The 20,832-nt window shown below is 36.9% G+C and overlaps 1 protein-coding gene across 1 annotated transcript in view; it reads right to left on the bottom strand.

Annotated features, from left to right (window-relative positions):
• ATP10A (ATPase phospholipid transporting 10A (putative)) overlaps nt 1-20,832 on the bottom strand; it is a 297,816-nt gene that overhangs the window by 9,916 nt on the left and 267,068 nt on the right. The window contains exons 13-17 of the mRNA XM_044669292.1: nt 19,494-19,678; nt 16,456-16,783; nt 10,424-10,500; nt 5,369-5,494; nt 1,319-1,519 (exon numbers count right to left, since the gene is read on the bottom strand). Of these exons, the coding sequence (XP_044525227.1) occupies nt 1,319-1,519; nt 5,369-5,494; nt 10,424-10,500; nt 16,456-16,783; nt 19,494-19,678 (917 nt within the window). The remainder of the gene's footprint in view (nt 1-1,318; nt 1,520-5,368; nt 5,495-10,423; nt 10,501-16,455; nt 16,784-19,493; nt 19,679-20,832) is intronic.

The following is a 20,832-nucleotide window of genomic DNA, read 5'->3' as shown; positions in this document are numbered from 1 at the left end:
AAGATAACTGGATTGTTCAAAGGAAAAATAAGATGAAAATACTTAAAATGATTGCCTGACTTTCAAAAGGAGATGAGGAGGTACCCCAAAGCTAAAATACACCATAGCTGCTTTTTTAGAGAAAGAAATAAAATCAATGTCCAGCTTCTTAAAGAAAGTCTGCATCTCGATGTAAATGTGCAAATAGTTTTTAAAAAAAAGACAAACAAACAACCCTTACCTTCCATCTTAGAATCAATATTGTGTATTGGTTCCAAGGCAGAAGAGCAGTAAGGGCTAGGCAATGGGGGATTAAGTGACTTGCCTAGGATTACACAGCTAAGAAGTGTCTGAGGCCAGATTTGAACCCAGAATTTCCTGTCTTTAGGTCCAACTCTCAAACTGCTGAGCTACCTAGCTGCCATTTAAAAAAAAAGATATTTCAAGTATTCGCAATTACTAAATATTATTACTAACTGATTATTCCTTATTAACCACCCAAAATTATTACATTATTCAGAATTATTCTTTGGTCTGCCAAATCTATATTGACCACATTAACATTCACCAGACCCTTGCTGATAGCAATTTCTACATCGTCCTCTGGACTATGTTATTAGGTACAAGTATCTGCCCATCTATAGTAAAGATACTCCGAGACATCCTGTTAGACATAGCTTCCCAAGAAAATCATATAAAAAGAGACTGTTAAGAGAGAAGTGTGGTTAAATTTATGAAGGGAAGGAGCTCTGCATGAATGAAAAAATGTATTATAGAACTCAAACCAAGTCAATAAGATGTGCTCCCCATGAGCAACCTTTAAGACATATGCTTTAGTGACTAGGCAAGAGTGATTTGTTAAGAATAACTGTGGATCTGAAGTTTGTGGTGGCATCTGAATTAATGATGTGTAGCTGCATGCTAAATTTCTTTTAGGCTTACTCTCTAGTTATCATAGGACTTTGAATTCTGGTTTTTGTTATATTTTGGGCATGAGGCCCAGTGCTAACTTCCATGACTATTTTAATACACAACAGAATTAAAAAAAAATCCCTTTCCCCTTTCTTTCCCCCATTCAGAAGCATTTTATACAGTCATTTTCATGGTATAACCCCATTAGAATAGGAACTTCTGGAGGGAAGAAACCATATATTTATTTATCTTTGTCTTCTCGGTGCCTGGGATACACTAAGGGTTTAACAATTGCTTGACTGACTGATTTAACATGTGCTACATTTCCAGAGAGGAGTATTTCTATGAGATCAGCCCTTTCTCAAATCAGGGATCGGAGGAGAGAGAGGGGATAAACATTAAGGATGCAGAAAGAACCAGGACCTACCTCCATGTTCTGTCCACTTTTGTAGAGCTGAGGTACAGTAACCAGTATTTCAGCTGGAACATCTTTATCAAGCACCCCGGTAATTAATTGGGGAAGTGATGAGAACAATAAATTAAAGAAGATCAAATACCACTGATCAATCATGGATGATCCAGAGAAGCCACAGTAAAACTGGAACCAAAATAGAAGGGCCACAAACATCTGCAGGCAAAACAGATGGAGACATTTTTGGTAAATAAGAGGAAGGCTAACTTTTCTTTCATTTATTAATAATACTTTTTATGAAGCATCTTTAAAGGCTTCACAGGGATAAAAAGTAATGGCTAAGACCCCACAAACAAGTAGAATTACCCTCTATCCATAGGCAAATGAGAGAGCACACTAGTATTTTAAGTAAAAAGTGATGGGAAAACACAGGAGCTAGAAGCCTCAGTGATTAGATAGTTACTGGTTATTCTGGCAAGAATAAATGACACTTGTGACACGAATGGTGTTCTGTTAGACAAGAAGGATATTGGAAGAAAGGTATTATATTTGTTTAAAATAACCCAATAATTTTTTTATTAATTATTCAGTATTTCGAGGATATTTAATTTCACTGGTGTGGACACTCCTTTTGACCTAAATTCCAACTCTATTAAAACTTTGTAGATTGTCTTCAAGAGTTCTTAGAGAAGAAAAATAGTAACCTGAAGCCAATGTAATGGTGAATCTCTCCACATTAAGCAAAGTGAACCTCAGATGAGACATAAATGCCTCTTCTCTGGTTGAAATTTGAAGCCTTTTGAGGCTGGTCGGCTCTCCCAGAACTCGTCCTTCGTTGGTTTAACCTTCTAGAACTCAGGTTCACCTCCATGCCACAATGAGATATCAAGAAGGACTTGGAGGGATTAAAAAGAGTTCATATACAAAACCTTGGGTTACAAAGTATTTTTGTGTAGCTTCTTTAGTGCCTCACAATATTCCTGTGAGGAAGGAGGTGAAAAGTATCACTATTGCCATTTTACAGGTAATAAAATAGCTTATTCTGATAAACAGGAGACAGATCTTGAACCTAGATTTCTGGCCTCTTCCCATTATATCACATTGCCTAGTATGTAGTATTGCATTGGTATGTCACCCTAATTCCATGTTCTGGTGCTCATAGTTAACTAAAGCCATTTATTTCACCTTTAAGTGGACCATATTCTATCTTTCCAAAATACTGATTTAATATTTTTTTGATGGGGAAAAATGGAATAAAAAGGAGGGGAAAAGAAAACATAATTTTGTTTAAAAATATGTATACATTAGATTTCAAGGATTATTAAGGGGGCAGCTGGATGACTCAGTGGATTGAGAGTCAGGTCAAGAGAAGGGAGGTCCTAGCTCAAATCTGGCCTCAGACACTTCCTAGCTATGTGACCCTGGGCAAGTCACTTAAACCCCGTTGCCTAGCCCTTACTGCTCTTCTGCTTTGGAACCAATACACAGTATCAATTCTAAGACAGAAGGTAAGCGTTTAAAATTTTATTTCAAGGATTATTAAAAGGAACACTGGTAAATTTGCTTTATAAATATTATATATACTCCCTGAAATTTAGATTTTAGAGAAGAGTGTTCTAGGGAAACTGGTGATGGGATTGATTACACATCGCTGATTTAATTATCTCAGTACGTGGAGGCAGTGTTGAGAAAGTGAAACTTTAGAAAGGGCTAGCAGATTAGAGAGGCAGTAATGTATACTAGAAAGACATATGGACCAAGAGTCAGAAGACTTATTTCTACTTTTGGTTCATCTACTCACTAGCTACATATCCTTGGAAAAATCACTTAACTTATGGATCACTGTTTCCTCTTCTTTGAAATGAAAATTTTAAGATCCATTTTGTCTCTCTCAATAAGGTGGTATTAAATATCAAATCAGAGAAGGTTTGTGAATGCTTTGAAAAACTGTATGTTGCTATATTGTTATCAAGAATATATTTGATGAGATGCCATGCAAAAGATATATGCTGAACAAAAGAACGTATGGTGAGACTAAGGGGGAATAAGAATAAGAATGATAATAACTGCTAACATTTATATAGCATTTTAAGGTTTGGGAAACACATTACAGATATTCTTATTTTATCATCCCAACAATCCTTGGAGATATGTACTATTATTATTCCTGTTTTATAAATGAGGATATTGAGGGAGATAGAAGTCAAATGACTTGCATAGGATTGTACAGCTAATAAGAATTCAAGACAAGCCTTGAATTCAGATTTCCTAAACTCTAAGTCCAATATTCTATGCATTGTGCCACCTTGTTGCCTAGATATAATAGAGACATTGCCCACTGATACTCACAGAATGCTTAAACACAATTTTTTTTTTAATCCCAGAGGATGGGTTCCAGTGGTTTGGGTAGATCTTCCACGGAGGATTTATGGGAGGACATTGGTAAGGATTTCACAGGGTGAAAAACTGCATATGAATTCTACCTGCACAACTGGAGGATACTTATATTGTTGAGATGACTAGTCCACTGAAGTATTGTAGTAAAACATATACCCTTCTTCAAAACTCGTTTTTACCAATAGCTTAAATTTTCCCAGTCCCATGACATTGTCCTAGCCCACACCACTAACTGCTGGCAAAATGGATAGATTTTTATTTCATCCCCCCCCCCCTTTTAACTTGTCCCTTCCTCTCCATTCCCTATCCCATCTCCTAACATATTAACGAACCATTTGTTGAGGAGAGAAAGAGGTAAATCAGAAACCTGGATAATTGAGAATTTTCTCTAGTACCAAAAAACCTCCTTCGCATACTTTGTTGCTATGGAAACTTTTCTTTTCAGCTCCTTTCTGGAAAGGGAAGCCAGCTTATTTCTGAAACTAATGAATTCCTCATTCTAGGAGGCAAAGCAGTTACCCTTGAACTCCTCAAGTCAATTAAGTACTTGTTAACAAAAGCCACTAAAACATATAAAGAAAAATACACCTAGTTCTTTCCCCCTTACTGTCATCTCTCCAGTGAACAGAACATTTGTCTTGGGTGGGAGGAGGTTGACTCCTCTCTTAGTGGCACAGTCAAGCCTTTATTTGTAAGTTAAATGTTATAGGCTGTATCCTACATTAAGTCAGTGGAATTTTAATTAAGCATGCTCGAATGTTAAGTCTAGAAGGGAGCTTAGAGACTGTCCAACCATACTCCATCATGATATAGATGAGGAAATTGAGGCCAGAGACCTAAGTGTTATATAGCAAGAGTCAGGAGTGAAAAACCTGGATTTCAGAATTCTAATCAAGAGCTCTATTACCGTCTAATTTTTGTTTCTGAGAGGTTTCAGGATAAGTTTACATTTAGGTAGCACATAGTAGGCATATAGTATTTACTGAAATTACTGAGTAAAAGACTGGATGAGCAGTCACTGCTAAGTGACACAAGGCGAGGTAATACCAAGGGATATAATACCATAGACTGAGTATGTGCTCTAAGGGAACGGGAAACTCATCTGAATTAATTTTTAGGACCAAACATTTCAAATTAGACATGCTCTGTTTGGTTCTGAATAGCTGTGCTCATCTACTTGAAGAAATGTGGAAAAATGTATAGGAAAGTAAAGGAAAAAGTTTTTTTCCCTAGCCTCCATTGTGAAAAAAAATTAAGAATCTGAATAGCGAGGTGTGCTGGAAAAGACAGCTAACTTTGGAGACCAAAGGACCTGGTTACTTACTTGCCCCTGTGATTCTGGGACATCACATCACCTCCTTCTGAAGAAAGAGGAGGTGGTGGCTGATTTTCACATTGGTAAAATGAAAGGGTCACACAAGAAAAAGAAGAAAGGGAGATAATATATGTATATATTCCTCCCCTTAATCAGTTAATTTGCACATTCAACAACATATTATATATGACTTTGTACTTGGTCACTTCAGTCTGTGAGTGACAACAAGCCTTTTTTCACCTATCAATTTCTTGCTTGCAAACCAGTTTTCAGGTTGAGACCTAATCTATGTTTAATACAGAATGTTTACAGGAGGCATTCCAAGTCCTTTGAGAGCCAAGGCAAACTCCTACCGCATTTTTGTAGAAGAAATATAGCACCATATTAGCAAGTCGAGAGTAGCACCAATGTCCGTGAACAAGCAGAAGTTTTTCCAATTGTCGGAACCTCGGGACTGCAAAATCACTTGCCATCACCGCCTTGAAAAGGAAAAAGTCAAAATTAATCCAGGGTTATCTAACTGAAAAACATGACTGCTACATGTCTCCAACATGGAAATTGTACAAGTCAAGCAGTCAAAAGATGGAATGTATTTTTTTTTTTGGACATGTGGTTTCTTCAGTGAAGGGTTACCCCTACCAGAACACATGGCCAACTTCTCTGAAACTAAGTCTTTGTGTTGTCTGGGACATTTACTTATTAAGTGACTTGAGTAGGATTGTATAGACGGTATATGTCAGACTTGAACTCAATTTTTTCTGAGCCCAATGCCAACGATCTAGCCACTGTTAAACATAGCCTCTATCCAGCAAAAGTCCTCTTTTTTTGACTTGAGTGCAAATCTAATTACTAAAAGTTTGTTTCCCCAGGACTCCTGCTAACCTATCTTTAGTGAATTACTTTTGAACAAGGAGGCCCAGAAAGTGAATTCTAACCAATGTACTGTCTAAAATTACAGGTAAGAAATGAAAAACAGATTTCTGCAATAGCCAAACAAAACCTATACCTCAAAAAATTATTAAGAAATTCTTGAAAAATACATTTTAAAGAATTATTTTATTTATAAATGAAATTCTGGCTGTAGTACAAAGAATAACTACATTAGTTCTTCTAAGCTACCATATATATCCAAAAGGATATTTTACACATACACACACACACACACACACACACACACACATATATATATATATATATATATAAAATGGATATGTGTATATATATATGTATATATATAATAACATTGATATATCTAGTTCTCCTTTTGAAATAAAAAATAAAACATATCTTTTTTACATGTAAAAATGTGTGCTTCAAAAATTGGTTTCCTTATAGTGGTGAGGGGTTTATATAATTACAGAATGTCAGCAATGGAAGAGAACTTTGAGATCATTTAGCAACCAGGAGTTCTTAGTCTATGGTCAATGAGTTTCTTTAAATATTTGGTAACTATTTCAATATAACTGGCATCCTTTGTAATAATACATACTTTATGTATTTAAAAACATTATTCTGAGAAGGTGTCCATGGTGAAAGTTTTTAAGATTAAGAACTCCTCATTAGTCTAATTTTCATTTAAATAGGAGAAAATCACATGTGCAAGGTCACAAAACTAAGTGGTGGCAGCAGAGGTGTGACCAAAGCACAGGTCTCCTGATTTCAAGTCAACTGATGTCCCTTGTGACTGAATGTCATATATTGTTCCAATAGCCAGTTAGAGTCTAGGCTTGTACTCTGTCAGGGCAGCACTGACTCCTGTTTGAAGCAAACATTCTAGTCAGGAACAGGACAATTCACATTAGTGTCATATCCTAAACAAGCAAGTTAAATGATGCTAAGAAAACAGAGGACTCCATTTCTCTTGTTCTTGGAACAAGATAAGAATAATCCTTCTCTAGAGTCCAAATTTCTTCAACATGTCCAATGTAATTAATTTTTTGAATGATTAACAAAATGAAATGGGGGAAAAAAGGTAGGAAAAACTGTTTCCAGGAATCCTTATAAAACCACAACACTGCAGAGAGTCAATTAAAATTTTTATATTTTAACTGATTCTATTATCTTCCCAAATCAGGGAAATAAGTATATCCCTTTTTAAAAGAGAATAAAAGGATTGCTGCCTGGTCCACACCAAAAGGTCAGTTCTTAGTCAAGTCTACACCCTCTTGATAGCTGTACATACCATAAAAAAAGCTTGGTTAGATGGCTTTCAAAGCAGGAATAATACACATTTTCCCCATCAAAGTAAGGTAATATTGATATTTTCAAACTCAGTCAAAAGTGAAGAAGTGTAAAAATAACTTGAAAGTCCTGACTTAGAATATTTGAGAATCTTCTCATGATGGTGCTGCTTTGAATGGTGGGAAATACTACTGACTATCCTGTCCAGGGCAACAATTAGTCCATACACACTAAAGTCAGTTCTCCAAGATGGAGGAGGTTCAAAATCTCAGAGATTTTAAAATTTATTGCTTTCCTTGATTACTTTTTTCTTAAAACCCTTACCTTGTACCTTAGAATTAGTACTGTGTATTGGTTCTGAGGCAGAAGTGCAGTAATGAGGTTAAGTGACTTGTTCAGGGCCACACAGCTAGGAAATGTCTGAGGTCACATTTGAACCCAGGACCTCCCATCTCTAGGCCTGGAATTCTATCCACTGAGCCACCAAGCCTCTCCCTTGATTGATTGTATTTTTAAAAATTTATTTCCTGTCCATGTTTTCCCCAGACTACATTAAATGCAATCTCTAAATTTCCTGAGGACAAAGATATCAAAGGGTCACTCTGTGGCCCCACTGTTGCCAGGAAGAAGCTGTCCTAGAATTAAGAATTTTCAAGATAATAATCCACATGTGGAATTAATGTAGTGCAGAGAACTCTCAGGAGATGTGGACTCAGGCACTGCTACTAACTGCCTGCACAGTCTTGGAAAAACCAGTTTAGCTCTATGGGCTTTAGTTTCCTTATCGATCAGCTGGCCAGCATTTTTAAAGTACCTACTATGTGCTAGGCACTGTGAGAAATATGAAAGAAGGCAAAATTTCCCCCTGCCCCAACCAAAAATCAGGAGTCTCTGCACTCTTAAGAGATCACATTCTATTTTCTTTTTAATCCTTACTCTCTGTTTTCATGTGATTTCTAAGAGAGAAAAGTGGCAAGGGCTAGGCAAAGGAGGTTAAGTGACTTGACCAGGGTCAGACAGCTAGGAAGTGTCTGAGATTAGATTTGAATCCAGCTGCTCTGGACTCCAGGCATGGCATTCTACCCACTGTATTACCTAGCTGCCCCTGAGGAATTTACATTCTAATGGGAGAGACAATATGCAAACAACCATATCTATATACACATACATATGTATGTCTACAAACACACCATATATTGGGGTTTATAAGGATGATATTAGAAAATGAGTATTGTTTTATTTTTACAGGTTAGTCTCAGAGGGAAGACTCTAAGATTAAGATTTTTTTCAAATAAAAACTTAAATGTGTGGTTTCTTTCATAATCCCAAACTGAATCTTCTCTTTTCTAAAGTCAGCTATGGAATTTTTCTTCAAAGCTATTAAACAAACAAACAAAAAGTTTTCCTAGACAAAGCTGCTAGTAAAACTCTGGATTCCATGCCCAAGATAGGCGTGCAAATGAAATGCTTCTGCTTCATCCTTGTTCTATGGAGTCAATGATGTTCCTGGCAATGCTATCAAAGGTGAGACTTTAGCTGGGCTTGAAGAAAGCAAGAAAGCGGAGATAAAGAGGAAGACGACGTGTGTTCCAGACAGGACGGACAAAAAAGCTCAGCGTCTGGGGAATGTAATGTCCTGTTCAGTAACTAGCAAGGAAGCTGGTGTCCTTGTATCTGGAAAAAAGGAAGAGGTAAGAAGACTAGAAAGTGAAGAAGTGGCCAGGTTAGGAAGGACTCTGAACATCAACCAGAGGATTTTCTATTTGATGCCCGAGGTCTCAGGGAGCTACTAGAATTGGTTAAATAGGAAGGGTTTTATGGTCACATCTACACTTTTAATGAGATCGGTTTGACAGATGACTGGAGGATGTACTGATAAGGGAGAGATTTGTGGCTGGGAGACCAACCAGGAGGCTATTCTAATAGGTGTGAGGTGATGAGGGCATGCAACAGAGTGGTAGCAATGTCAGGAGAGAAAAGAGATGTTACTAAGGAAGAAATAAAGACCTGACCTGGGGGCGAGGGAGAGGGGAGTCAAGGATGATACCTAGATTTCAAGACTAAGAAGATGATGGTACAGTAATAGGGAAGGTACAGAAAGGGAAAAATAGGACTAGGGGGGAATCCCCAAATCCTTTCCAGTTCTAATTCAATCATTCAGTTAACAAAGCTAACAATAATTCCTCTACAACATATTTTCTATTTCTTAATAAATTTGTTAATGCTGAGATAACATGATAAGAGTGGAAAGAAACTCAGATTCCTAGTGAGAGAGACTAGATTCAAATACCTGTGTAGTTTCATCAGGTACTTGACCTCCCTAGACCTTAGTTTCCTCATTTGTAAAATGAGGAGATTTGCATGGACAACCTGCAAGATCCCTTCCAGCTCTATTTCGTTATGATTCTATAAGCTGGGTATAACTGAGGAAAATGAAATCAGGCAGTCTTTTAGGTCAAACAAAATTTTACATAAGTCAAAGTGGCAAGTAGCCCTCTTTGTGTGTCATATTCAATCATGGAAGAGATCATTTTTTCAAATCACTAGCGTGGTTGCAGGAATGCTAAGTATGCCTTCAAAGGAGGAGCCATAATTCAGAGAGAAGCCTTCCTTTAGAATAATCCATTGCACAATAATATAACAGATATGGGTAGTTTTATTTCTGTACAGCATAGAATTAGGAACTGGACCTGTAATTTCACTGGGATATCAGACTTGAGGAAGAGGAAATCCACTCTCCCAAATACAGGTCAGCACTTTTTCTGCAATTTAATAATCTTAAGAGAGTTGCCCAAAACACTGAGAAGTTAGGGGAATTGTCCAGGGTCACACAGCCAGTCTGTCCTAGAGGCGGGATGTGAACACAGAGCTTTCTGACTAATTGTTTTTCTATTATACTTCCCTGGCTCTCATGTGCTTTTATATAATTATGGAAAATAAGCAAATGGAAAGACTATTAATTATATCAAAACTTTTTATTTCTTATCTCTCACAGACTAACAGGAAAGTCAGCTTATTGTATGAAGGAGCTATAAACTTGTTTATCTGAGAGGAGATATATATTATCATTTCATCTCATTTGGACAAAGTCTGATGGAGAAACTATAGGTTGCTTTCAATGTTTTCTTCATATGCTCTGTGTGAAGAAGCAACCTTTTTAGACCAAAAGTCCCATAGACAATCCCTTGATCAATTATTTCTCTAGAGAGGTTATTCAAAGATATTACCTGCATGCCTTCCTGACCAGAGATTCCCACCCCAACATCAGCTACTTGGATCATGCTGACATCATTGGCTCCATCACCTAGAAATAAACAAAGGGCAGAACTATTTAAATCTAGATCTGATTGTGAAATCAAAGAAACAAGAAGGTTCCATAATTTAAAGCATTTCTTTTCCTGGATGATATAATGGCTTCTTTTCAAGGTTGACATTTATAGGGATGGGAGCAGCAGGGTTTCTTTGTGGATGATGAATGCTTTGGAATTCTGTATCTGGTCTGGTACACCTTAAGGTAATGACATAAAAAAGTATTTTACTGATATTTTGTTTTAAGTGTTATTGAATTTGAGTGGCCTTAAGAATATAAAAAAAAATGTCTTGGTTTGTTAAAGCTAGTAACTTACTAAAAATTTGTTTAATCCCTTAGAGACAATGCTAAGACAACATTTTAAGATTTTTATAGATTGTTGGAGTTGTGAAGGCTCTTAAGAGTTCAACCTCTTAGACAAGGAAACCAAATTTCAGAGATTTAAATCATTTAACTTAAGGTCACAAGGCTAACTAAATGGCAAAGGCAGGCCTTAAATCATAGAATCTTAGAGGAGGAAAGGACCTCAGAAGTTCATTTAGGAATCCTTTTTGTATACTCTTTAAGAAGGTGATCATCCAACTTGTGCTGGAAGATACCGATTAATAGATACCTCACTACTATGAGAAAAACCATGTTCTAGTTTTGGATTTTTTTTTTGTTATTTAAATGTTTTGGTCTTTTTTTTTACTTTGAATGAGAATCTGTCATACTGTTCCTTTCATTCTATGATCCTTATTTTGCCCTCTGCAGTAACAAAATATTAAGTTTCCTCTTTCTTCTATATGATGTATTCTGAAGACATTCATCACATCTCCTTTAAGTTTTTTCTTCTCCAAGTTAACATGTCTCATTTCCTTCTTATTCTTCACATAACATTATTTTTAGACCCTTTACTGTTCTTGTAAGTCTCTGAACACTCTCCATTTTAATATCTCTTAAAACATTGCAACCAAAACAACTCTGAGGTAACACCTTACACCTAGGAGATTGGCTAACGTGACAGCAAAGGAAAATAATAAACGTTGGAGGGGATGTGGTAAAACTGGGACATTAATGCATTGATGGTGGAGTTGTGAATTGATCCAACCATTCTGGATAGCAATTTGGAACTATGCCCAAAGAGCTTTAAAAGACTGCCTACCCTTTGATCCAGCCATAACACTGTTGGGTTTATACCCCATAAGGAAAAAGACTTATACAAAAATATTTATAGCTGCACTCTTTGTGGTGGCAAAAAATTGGAAAATGAGGGGATGTCCTTTAATTGGGGAATGGCTGAACAAATTGTGGTATATGCTGGTGATGGAATACTATTGTGCTCAAAAGAATAATGAACTGGAGGAATTCCATGTGAACTGGAACCACCTTCAGGAATTGATGCAGAGTGAAAGGAGCAGAACCAGGAGAACATTGTATACAGAGACTGATACACTGTGGTATAATCGTATATAATAGACTTCTCTACTAGAAGCAATGCAATGATCCAAGACAATTCTGAGGGACTTATGAAAAGAAAACTATCCACATTCAGAGGAAGAACTATGGGAGTAGAAACACAGAAGAAAAACAACTGCTTGTTGATGGGGATATGATTGGGGATGCAGACTCTAAACAACCACCCCAGTGCAAATATCAATAATATGGAAATAGGTCTTGATCAATGATACATGTAAAACCCAGTGGAATTGTGTGTTGGCTATGGAGGAGGGAGGAGGAGGAGTTGGAGGAGAGGGAAAGAACATGAACCATGTAACCATGGAAAAATGCTCTAAATTAATTAATTAAAATTTTTCAAAAAAACAACATTGCAACCAGAAATGAATACACAACACTAGAGAAATGGTAAAATTGAGAAATGATCTATCGAGGTTACTATGTCTCTTGATCTGGCCTTTTATGTCAATGGAGGCAGCACAGTGTGGTGGAAAGAGGACTAGAATTTGAACCATTCTTAAAATAATGCTTTTACATGCAATAATATGTAATATATAGAATTACAAAGAAAACAATTATGCTGAGACAGTTATTCATTTTTTTAAAGTTCCCAGATTCTAAGATAAGATATCCTGATTTAGTTTCACTCTCTCATTACACAGAAACTGAGAAGTGGGGAGATTAATGGCTTTATCAATAAATCATGGCCTTGTGTCAGAACTCTCAGAAAATCTACAGGACTTGGCATTGTTCTAAAGATCAGTTTAACCAGTATGACAGGGACACTATCCACCAGAGTTCTCTTCTTCTATCTCTCAACCCTTCCCTAGAGATTAAGCTAGTTTTTTTTTTTCTGAAAAAAAAAAAACAAACCTACTTCCAGAACTTAATTGGCCTAATGCACTAAGTCTCAAGTTATACCATCTTTAAAATAGCTTCCTGGTGGTCTCTGGCCTTAATAGGCCCACCCACATGGAATCTGGGCTCTTCAGTCTTGGCAGCTATCTCCAGAGTTGGAGTCACCATACTGTACCCTGTTGACCAGATGGTTTCCATATGGAGGCAAGGAAGGGTGGGTCAGCTATCTAAATTAAATGCTGCAGTATTGAATAGCCTTTCTATGTCATGGCTAAGAAAAAATGCATAGATGCCTCCTTTTGTTCTAAAATGAAACCTAAACTTACAGGGGACTACATGAGTCAAGCTCAGAGACATCAAGTGACTCAGTCAAAGTCACACAATTAAGAAGTAGCAGAAGTAGGGGTGGCAGCCAAATCTTCCAAATTCATCTGAGTAGTCAGATGGGGAAATAGGGAGGGGAAGTGGAGAACTCCCATCGAAATCCTTCCAGTTTGGTAGAAACTGCCAGAGCTTGTGTTCCATGGGCATAGCTTTGAGAGCTTTATGGTTCCTCCATGTTCCTATGGTGAGTCTCCTCCATGACATTTTGGGAGACATCCTGGAAAGTTAGTGAAGGATGTTGCTATCGAGAGAAAACAGAGAAGCCTCTCTGAAATTTTTACTCAGGGGCTCACAAGACAAATTCCCTTCATTACACATAGTTATCATATGATTCCTGCTCTTAGCTTTGCCTCAGCTATTACTATGTCCCTTAAAATTGTTATTGAAGTGCTTTTTCCTTTTCAAAGTCTTGTTTCTTAGTGGTCAGAGTCCTGATCATAAAGGGTGGGGAGGAGCAATAACATATTCCTTCACTCAACTAAGAAATCATTGGGTCAGCACCTAAATATGCCCTTGTAAGAACAGGTTGATAGTCTGATGGGGTGATATTGCTAATTAGGCAGGTATGTTTTCCCCCCACTGATTTCTTTATTTCCTAAAACCTTACCTTCTGTCTTAGAATGGCTACTAAATATCAGTTCTAAGGCAGAAGAGCGGTAAGGGTAAGCAATTGGGATTAAGTGACTTGCCCAGGGTCACACAGACAGGAAGTGTGTGAGGCCAGAATTAAACCCAGGACCACCCATTTCTATGCCTGGCTCTTTATCCACTTAGTCACCTAACTGCTCCTTGCTCCCCGATTTATTTCTAATTCTTTGCAAAAAGTGTGATAGGCTCTGGGTTTATAAGTGATTGGTGAAGATACTACATTTCAACTCAAGATTTCTTTTTGAGTATGACTCATATCACTATGGAGACCAACTGGTTTGATCTCTTAGAAATAACCTTTTCCTCCAAGAAGCTTTCTTTTGCTAAAAAAGAAAAAATAGGATCGCTTAATGTTAAGACGAAAGCTTTAGAGCTGAAATAGACCTTAAAAGGATCTTTGTTCATTTCCTTGATTTGATAGATGAAGAAACTAAGACCCCAAAAATGAAGTGACTTGTCCAAGATCCCAGAAGTAGAAGGGGAGAGAGCCAGGATTCAAATCCATGTTCTTTGATTCCAAATAAAGCCCTATTTCTACTATATACTTCTACATTCCTGTTAATTTTCTGAAGTTTTATCCTTGAGAGTATTATCTATTTCCTGGCTATCTACTTCGAACCACCTTGCCTTCAGCCAGCAACCATGACCTGGAGACTTTAACTTTTTCATCTTCATCATTTCTCACCTGTCATTATGATGGTGAGTTCCTTTCCTGCTTTGCTACTTTAGGCAAGCCCCAGCCATACTTGGCTTTACTTCACACTCTCTGGCCATCTAGTGACCTTGCTGATGTGTCTAGGCTCCTTTCTACTTGTTCTTCAGTTCTGGAAGCATGATCAGATAAGCTCTTATGCTGTTCCTTGAATGCTGGGTCAATCTACACCTGTTCAGTGCCAACTCACCATCCCATTAATATTCTTGACCAAAGTGGGTCTCCCTGGCTTTTCCTCCCCCCTAAGTGCATTGTCTTCCCCATTAGAAGATATGATCCTTGAGGGCAAGGACTAGTACATAGTAAGTGCTTGACAAAATAAATTTTGTAGTTGTTATTTCCTTCATTCGTTGAGATTTAGAAATTATAGTGTATGGACAAAGACAGGATATGAGCTCTCATGTAAGGTAGAGTAGAGATTATTTTATGGAGTGCAGTCCCTCTCATTTCAAATTAATTGAGATGGACTCTCACCATTTGGGATTTAAATTAAGAATGTATTTTCCAAAAAGGCAAATTTCCTAAGGATGGCTTGATTCTAATAAACCCAAACAGATGTTCTCCTCCCAACAATTGTTTGTGTTTTACTGTCCAGAGAGAATGGAACTTTTAAAAAAGGGAGAAGAATGGAAGGCAATTTTGGAGTATGTAGTATTTGTGGTGGAAGTGAGGAACTGGCAATGAGAAATGAAAGGTTTCCTGAGAGAAGCAGGGAATCTGGGTACTTGGGAGTGAAGAGGGAAATAGAGCCCCAAGAGATGAGAAGGGGAAATAGAGGGACATAAAAGCACAGCACAACTTGCCTATTTTTAAATTTTGCATAGTCTTGTCTAAAGATGAGGAAACATATTCAGAGAGATTAAGTGACTTGACTGAGGACATATAGGCAATAAGGGACAGTCCACTTAGATACCCAATGTATGGTATTGATTGTCTGCCCTGACGATAACAGACAGCTGGGTGATGAAATGGATAGAGGGGTAAACCTAGTGTTAGGAAGACTTAAGTTTAAATGTGGTCTCACACAGTTTACACTTACCTAGCTATTGACCATCGGCAAGTCACTTAAGTTCAGTTTGTCTCAAATTACTAACATGTAAAATGGGGATAATAACTGCCTCTTCTCCCAAGGTTGTTGAAAGGATAAACTGAGATAATATTTGTAAAGCACTTTGCAAAACTTCAAAACATTATTCAATGTTAATACAATTGATAATCTAGTCTACCACTCTTCAAAGAAGGGGCAACTTCTACATTCTATTTTATTACATATTAATACATACTGATAGCTGGCATTACTATGTTTCATATATTTCATGTGTTCAAAGACCCACCTAGATCATTTGATGATGGAAAGGAGGTTCCCTTGATCTACTAAAGGTTAATGCCATGGAACACTGCTCTCAAAAAAGCCTAATTAAGACTGAATACGAGTAAGGGATCCAGCCATGACCATTGGGTCTGCTGCTTGAAAAACATTCTTACTAATTTCAGAGAATTATATCACTGGAGCATGGTCACCCTGAAAGGAATATTCACCACAGCAACCCAAGATGATTTTCTCCTATGATGTGGAAAGTTTGGGAGCTTCTTCAACATAAGAATTACCTACATTACAAAATTTTGGGCCCCTAAAATGCTGAAGAAAGCATGCATTTTGTTGTTGCTACTCATCCTACTCTCTGGCAATTCCATTCTATTGGGCATAATTTTAAACATTAGGAAATGTAAAAATTTTTAATTAGAAAATTAGGAAAATTTTAGGAAAGAAAGTATTAGGAAGTTGCTTTTTTTTTTTTAATCCAGGATTTGCTGGTGGCATAGAATAAAGGATAAGACTTTGAAAAAGGTCATGTCAAGTTTATACCCAAAAGACCCATTCTATTGTTTAGTCAGCCTTTCATACTTGCCTATTGCCAAGGTCATAGCTTTGAGTTTGTTTCTGACCAGCTTTACAACCATACTTTTTTGTAATGGTGTGGAGCGACAGCAGAGGACTGAACGGCATCTCCTGGCCAGAGAAAGAAATTTATCTTCCAAGGTTCTGTCCAGAGCATAAGCCAGAGTTCTTCCATCTATCACGAGGCCCAGGTTGGGGGACGTAGCAGTAGATGAGGAAGGTGGGTAGAGAGAGGTAAACCCAATGTTCACCTTTCCAAGAGATTTCTCTACCTCGCTGTTTGAAAATTTTGACTCCACGTAGTATAAACATTGTTCTAATAAAGCAGCACACGTTTCCTGAAACAAAGCAAAAACCAAAAAATACCTAAGAACATTAAAAGCAAAGTGACAACAGGACCTAAAGAAAAACTTATCCGTTATATATATACATATATATGTGTGTGTGTGTTCATATAACAGATATACTAAATTTCTCACAACATATTTTTATTTAGAATGATTACTTAAGGTACTGATTTAAAAACTTTTGGAAAATACAATAAAACTGGCCTTTTATCACTTAAGAATCCAAACCAATTATTTATTTATAATACAGAGACAGACACTACAATTCTTTACTATAGGAATCTTAATAATTCCATTCAGTTAAAATTACTAAACATCTCTGGATGGAGGTGGGTGGAATATACAAATTAACTAAGGTATGCCCTTTTATGATATGATATGGTTTGGGTAGAGGGAGGAGGAAAGATAAGGCATCTATGTGAATAAATATAACATAAAATGAAAAATCTAAATAAATAAGAGGTCCATGTCATATGCTGTCTAAGGGAAGAAAGATCATTTTTGATGGAAGGTACATTAGGGAAGGTTTCACAAAAGAGCACATTTTAGTTGAATTTCAAAGAATAACTATGAATTCAGCAGGTGAAATTAAAAGGGAGGTGAATTTCTCAGACTTTGGGAATCATGAGCAAAGGCAACAGGAAGACAAGAGAACACAGTGAATAATTTGGTTTAACTGTGTTTACGAGATAGAGCTAAAAAGGTAAATGGTGGTGCCATTTTGGAGAATAATTTGAATGTGAAGCTAAGAATCTTAGTTGTTATTTAGTCAGTAATGGGGAACCATTGAAAGTCTAGTGCAGAAGAGTGATATGACAAGATCCAGCCATGAAGAAGATTAACTTGGCAATACTACTACTAAGTCATTTGCATAACAGTAGAGAAGCCCAGGAAATATTTCTTTGTATTTCTTTGATGCATTTCTCTTGGTTTCTTTGGAAAACCAGAAGTTAGTATCTCAGCATTAGTACAAAGGACTTGAAAAACTACTGTGTTCAACTTCTAAAAAAGGGCTATTTTAAGAATTCCTACTAAACTGATGCCACTGAAAAAGGACTAGGTGTCGTATACTTACAGAGGTCTTTTAAAAAATATTTTTCCATGTTTACTTATTTCATTTTCTTTCCCTCCCCTCTTCTGGATCCAATAAGCACTTCCACTGGGTTATACAAATGTTATCACTTATCCCTATTTCCATATTATTCATTTTTGCAATAGAACAATCTTTTAAAACCAAAACCCCAAATCATATACACATATAGACAAGTGACAAGTCATGTTTTTCTTCTGCATTTCTACTCTCACAATTCTTTCTGTCAATGTGGATAACATTCTTTCTCAGAAGTCCTTTGGAATTGTCTTGTATTAGCAAAGTCCATGACATTGTATTGTTTCACTTTCTATGTATAATGTTCTCTTGGGTCTGCTCTTTTGCTCTTCATCAGTTCCTGGAGGTTCTTCCATTTCATATGGAAATCCTCCAGTTCATTCCTTACAGCACAGTAGTATTCCATCACTATCATATACCACAATTTGCTCAGCCATTCCCCAATCCATTTTCCAATGTTTTTTGCTACCACAAAGAGCGCAACTGTGAATATTTCGGTAGAAACATTTTTCCTTATTATCTTTTTAGGGTACAAACCTAATTTACTGAGGCCTTTTAAGGTTTTTTATTTTTAATTAGCTTTACCCTTCCTAAACTGATATATTTATTTTCAGTCAACAGTTTTTTTCCCCAAAATGTACCTAATTATATCCAATGGGAATTGGATTCAAGAATTATAAGGAAGAAATAAAGGAAATATATATGTATTAAGCACTTACTTTATGTCAGGGACTGTGCTACTTGATTTACAAATATTATCTCCTCTGCTCTTCACAGTTCTGTAAGGTAGGTGCCATTATACCTCTTTTACATATAAAGATACTGAGGCAAACAAAGATGAAGTGACTTGCCCATGGTTACATAGCTATTAAATATCTGAGTTAGGATTTGAACTCATATCTTCCTAATTTCTGGTCCTGTGCTCTATTCATTGTACAACCTAGTTTCCTACAAGGGAGAAGCAATGAGGAAAAAAATTACAGAAGATGTAGCTCAATAAGCAAAGGTTTGGGGGATAACATTTTTGACTTCTGTCTCCTAATGGACAAGAAATTTCATGAAGGGAAAGATTGAGTCCTATACTTCTTTGTAACCCCCAATGTGCCTTATACGATGTTGAGTCTATAGTAAAAACTCAATGAGTATTATATGAATAAAAGAAAACACATCTACTGGGAAGATTCTTCCTTGACCAGATTTAGGTATCAAAAAGTCATCAGGGTTCCAGTTTGCTCACTTCTAAAATTTGTCCACAATATCATGTTTTTTCGGGTATGTGTGTCTTGCCATTCAGTCTCATGCTATTGTTGTCTCTGATTACATACCATTGAATAGCTGGGCAAATTTTGTTTATTATTTCAAAAATTTGAGCAAAATAGCACTTACAGTGGATGGAAGGACAAACGATCCTTCACAACCAACAACCAAGAAGAGGAGCAGAGAGGAAGGAAGTTGGGGGAATGAGAAGCAAACAAACCTTTGCATCGCAGCTGTCGAGTCGATGCCACACATCTGGATTTCCCCTTAGTGCTCTCTGAAGGCCACCATTATGTTGCATCAGTAAGAGTCAATGCCTTACAAGAATCTGCCTACCTGGGATTCAGCATTGAGAGTAATGATTTCCTCATCATGGTCGAGTAGTTTGCAGGCGTAGGCAATATTAACAGCTGTTTCTTGTTTGTCTCCAGTGAGAACCCAGATCTGCAGTCCAGCTTGTCTCAAGTTAGCAATGGTTTCTGGGACACCATCCTGTAAGCGATCTTCAATGCCCGTTGCACCTAATCACAAAAGTCAGTGAATAATAGCATTTCCCAGCCACATCCAGGAGAGTAAATTAGGCCAGTGAACCTTGGTGTAGAACAGATATTGATCTTCTATAGGAACTCTTTCACGAAGGACATCTTGGCTAGCCTCTTTCAACTTTGAACCTGCAGCTGGCCCTTGTTTTTTTATTTCTTTTATCAAGAAGACAGGGAATTTGATTTTTTTTTCCAGGATACTGTGTTGTGACTCATCATTAGAGTACAATAGCCAGGGCTTTAAATAGTACTCAAAATTAGATACAGCTGGGAATACCCTGGAATCATTGCCAGTTCAGAGAACCTTAATTCTCTGTACTTACAACATAGTACCTCGAACTATTTTTGAGTCAAGATTGTGTGCACCTCTAAATGCTTTCCTTATAAATTTTTGATTCTGTTAGGGAAGGGATACAAATTATAATCTCTCCATCCCCTACAACACTGTGAGATGATGTTTAAAAAAAAAAAAAGAAAGAATGCCTTTCACTTAAATTTCTGTTGTAACAGAGAAAAAAATTCCAAGACCTTTCCCTCTCAGGGATTAATATAAACTACCTAAACAGATTGCTATAAGCACATAATTTCTTGACAGAAAAATCATTGTTATTGTACTTAAAGTGTGCCATTGACAAAAAAAATGGAAAATGAGCTTAATTTTCATCTATACTCTTTTAGCATATTCCTTTTTCTTAAACCCTTATCTTCCATCTTGAGTCAAAGCTGTGTATTGGTTCCAAGGCAGAAGGTAATGGGTGTTAAGTGGCTTGCCTACAATTAGTAAGTGTCTGAGGCCAACCTTTTTTTTTTTTTAATTTAAAAAAATATATGATCATACAAAATGCAAAACACCTGGTTTAATGGACCAACAGCCAGGGTACAAGCTTTCAGTCCTAGCTCTGCCACAAACTAGATAACCTCTCTGGGGTTCAGTTTTCTATCCTCTAAAATGAAGAACTTTGCATTAGATGACCCCTACAGTGACTGCCAACTCTGAACTCTAGGTCTATGAATAAATATTTTGTCATAGTGAGAACTTTCTGTACAGTCAACTAATTTAGACCTTAGGATGTATAAATTGCTTCTACACTGAAAAAACATGAGTTCTACCACTTTAATCCTTCAACTCGTTA

Source organism: Gracilinanus agilis, chromosome 3 (assembly GCF_016433145.1).
Source record: "Gracilinanus agilis isolate LMUSP501 chromosome 3, AgileGrace, whole genome shotgun sequence".
NCBI lineage: Eukaryota > Metazoa > Chordata > Mammalia > Didelphimorphia > Didelphidae > Gracilinanus > Gracilinanus agilis.
This window is presented reverse-complemented; position numbering and strand designations above follow the sequence as displayed.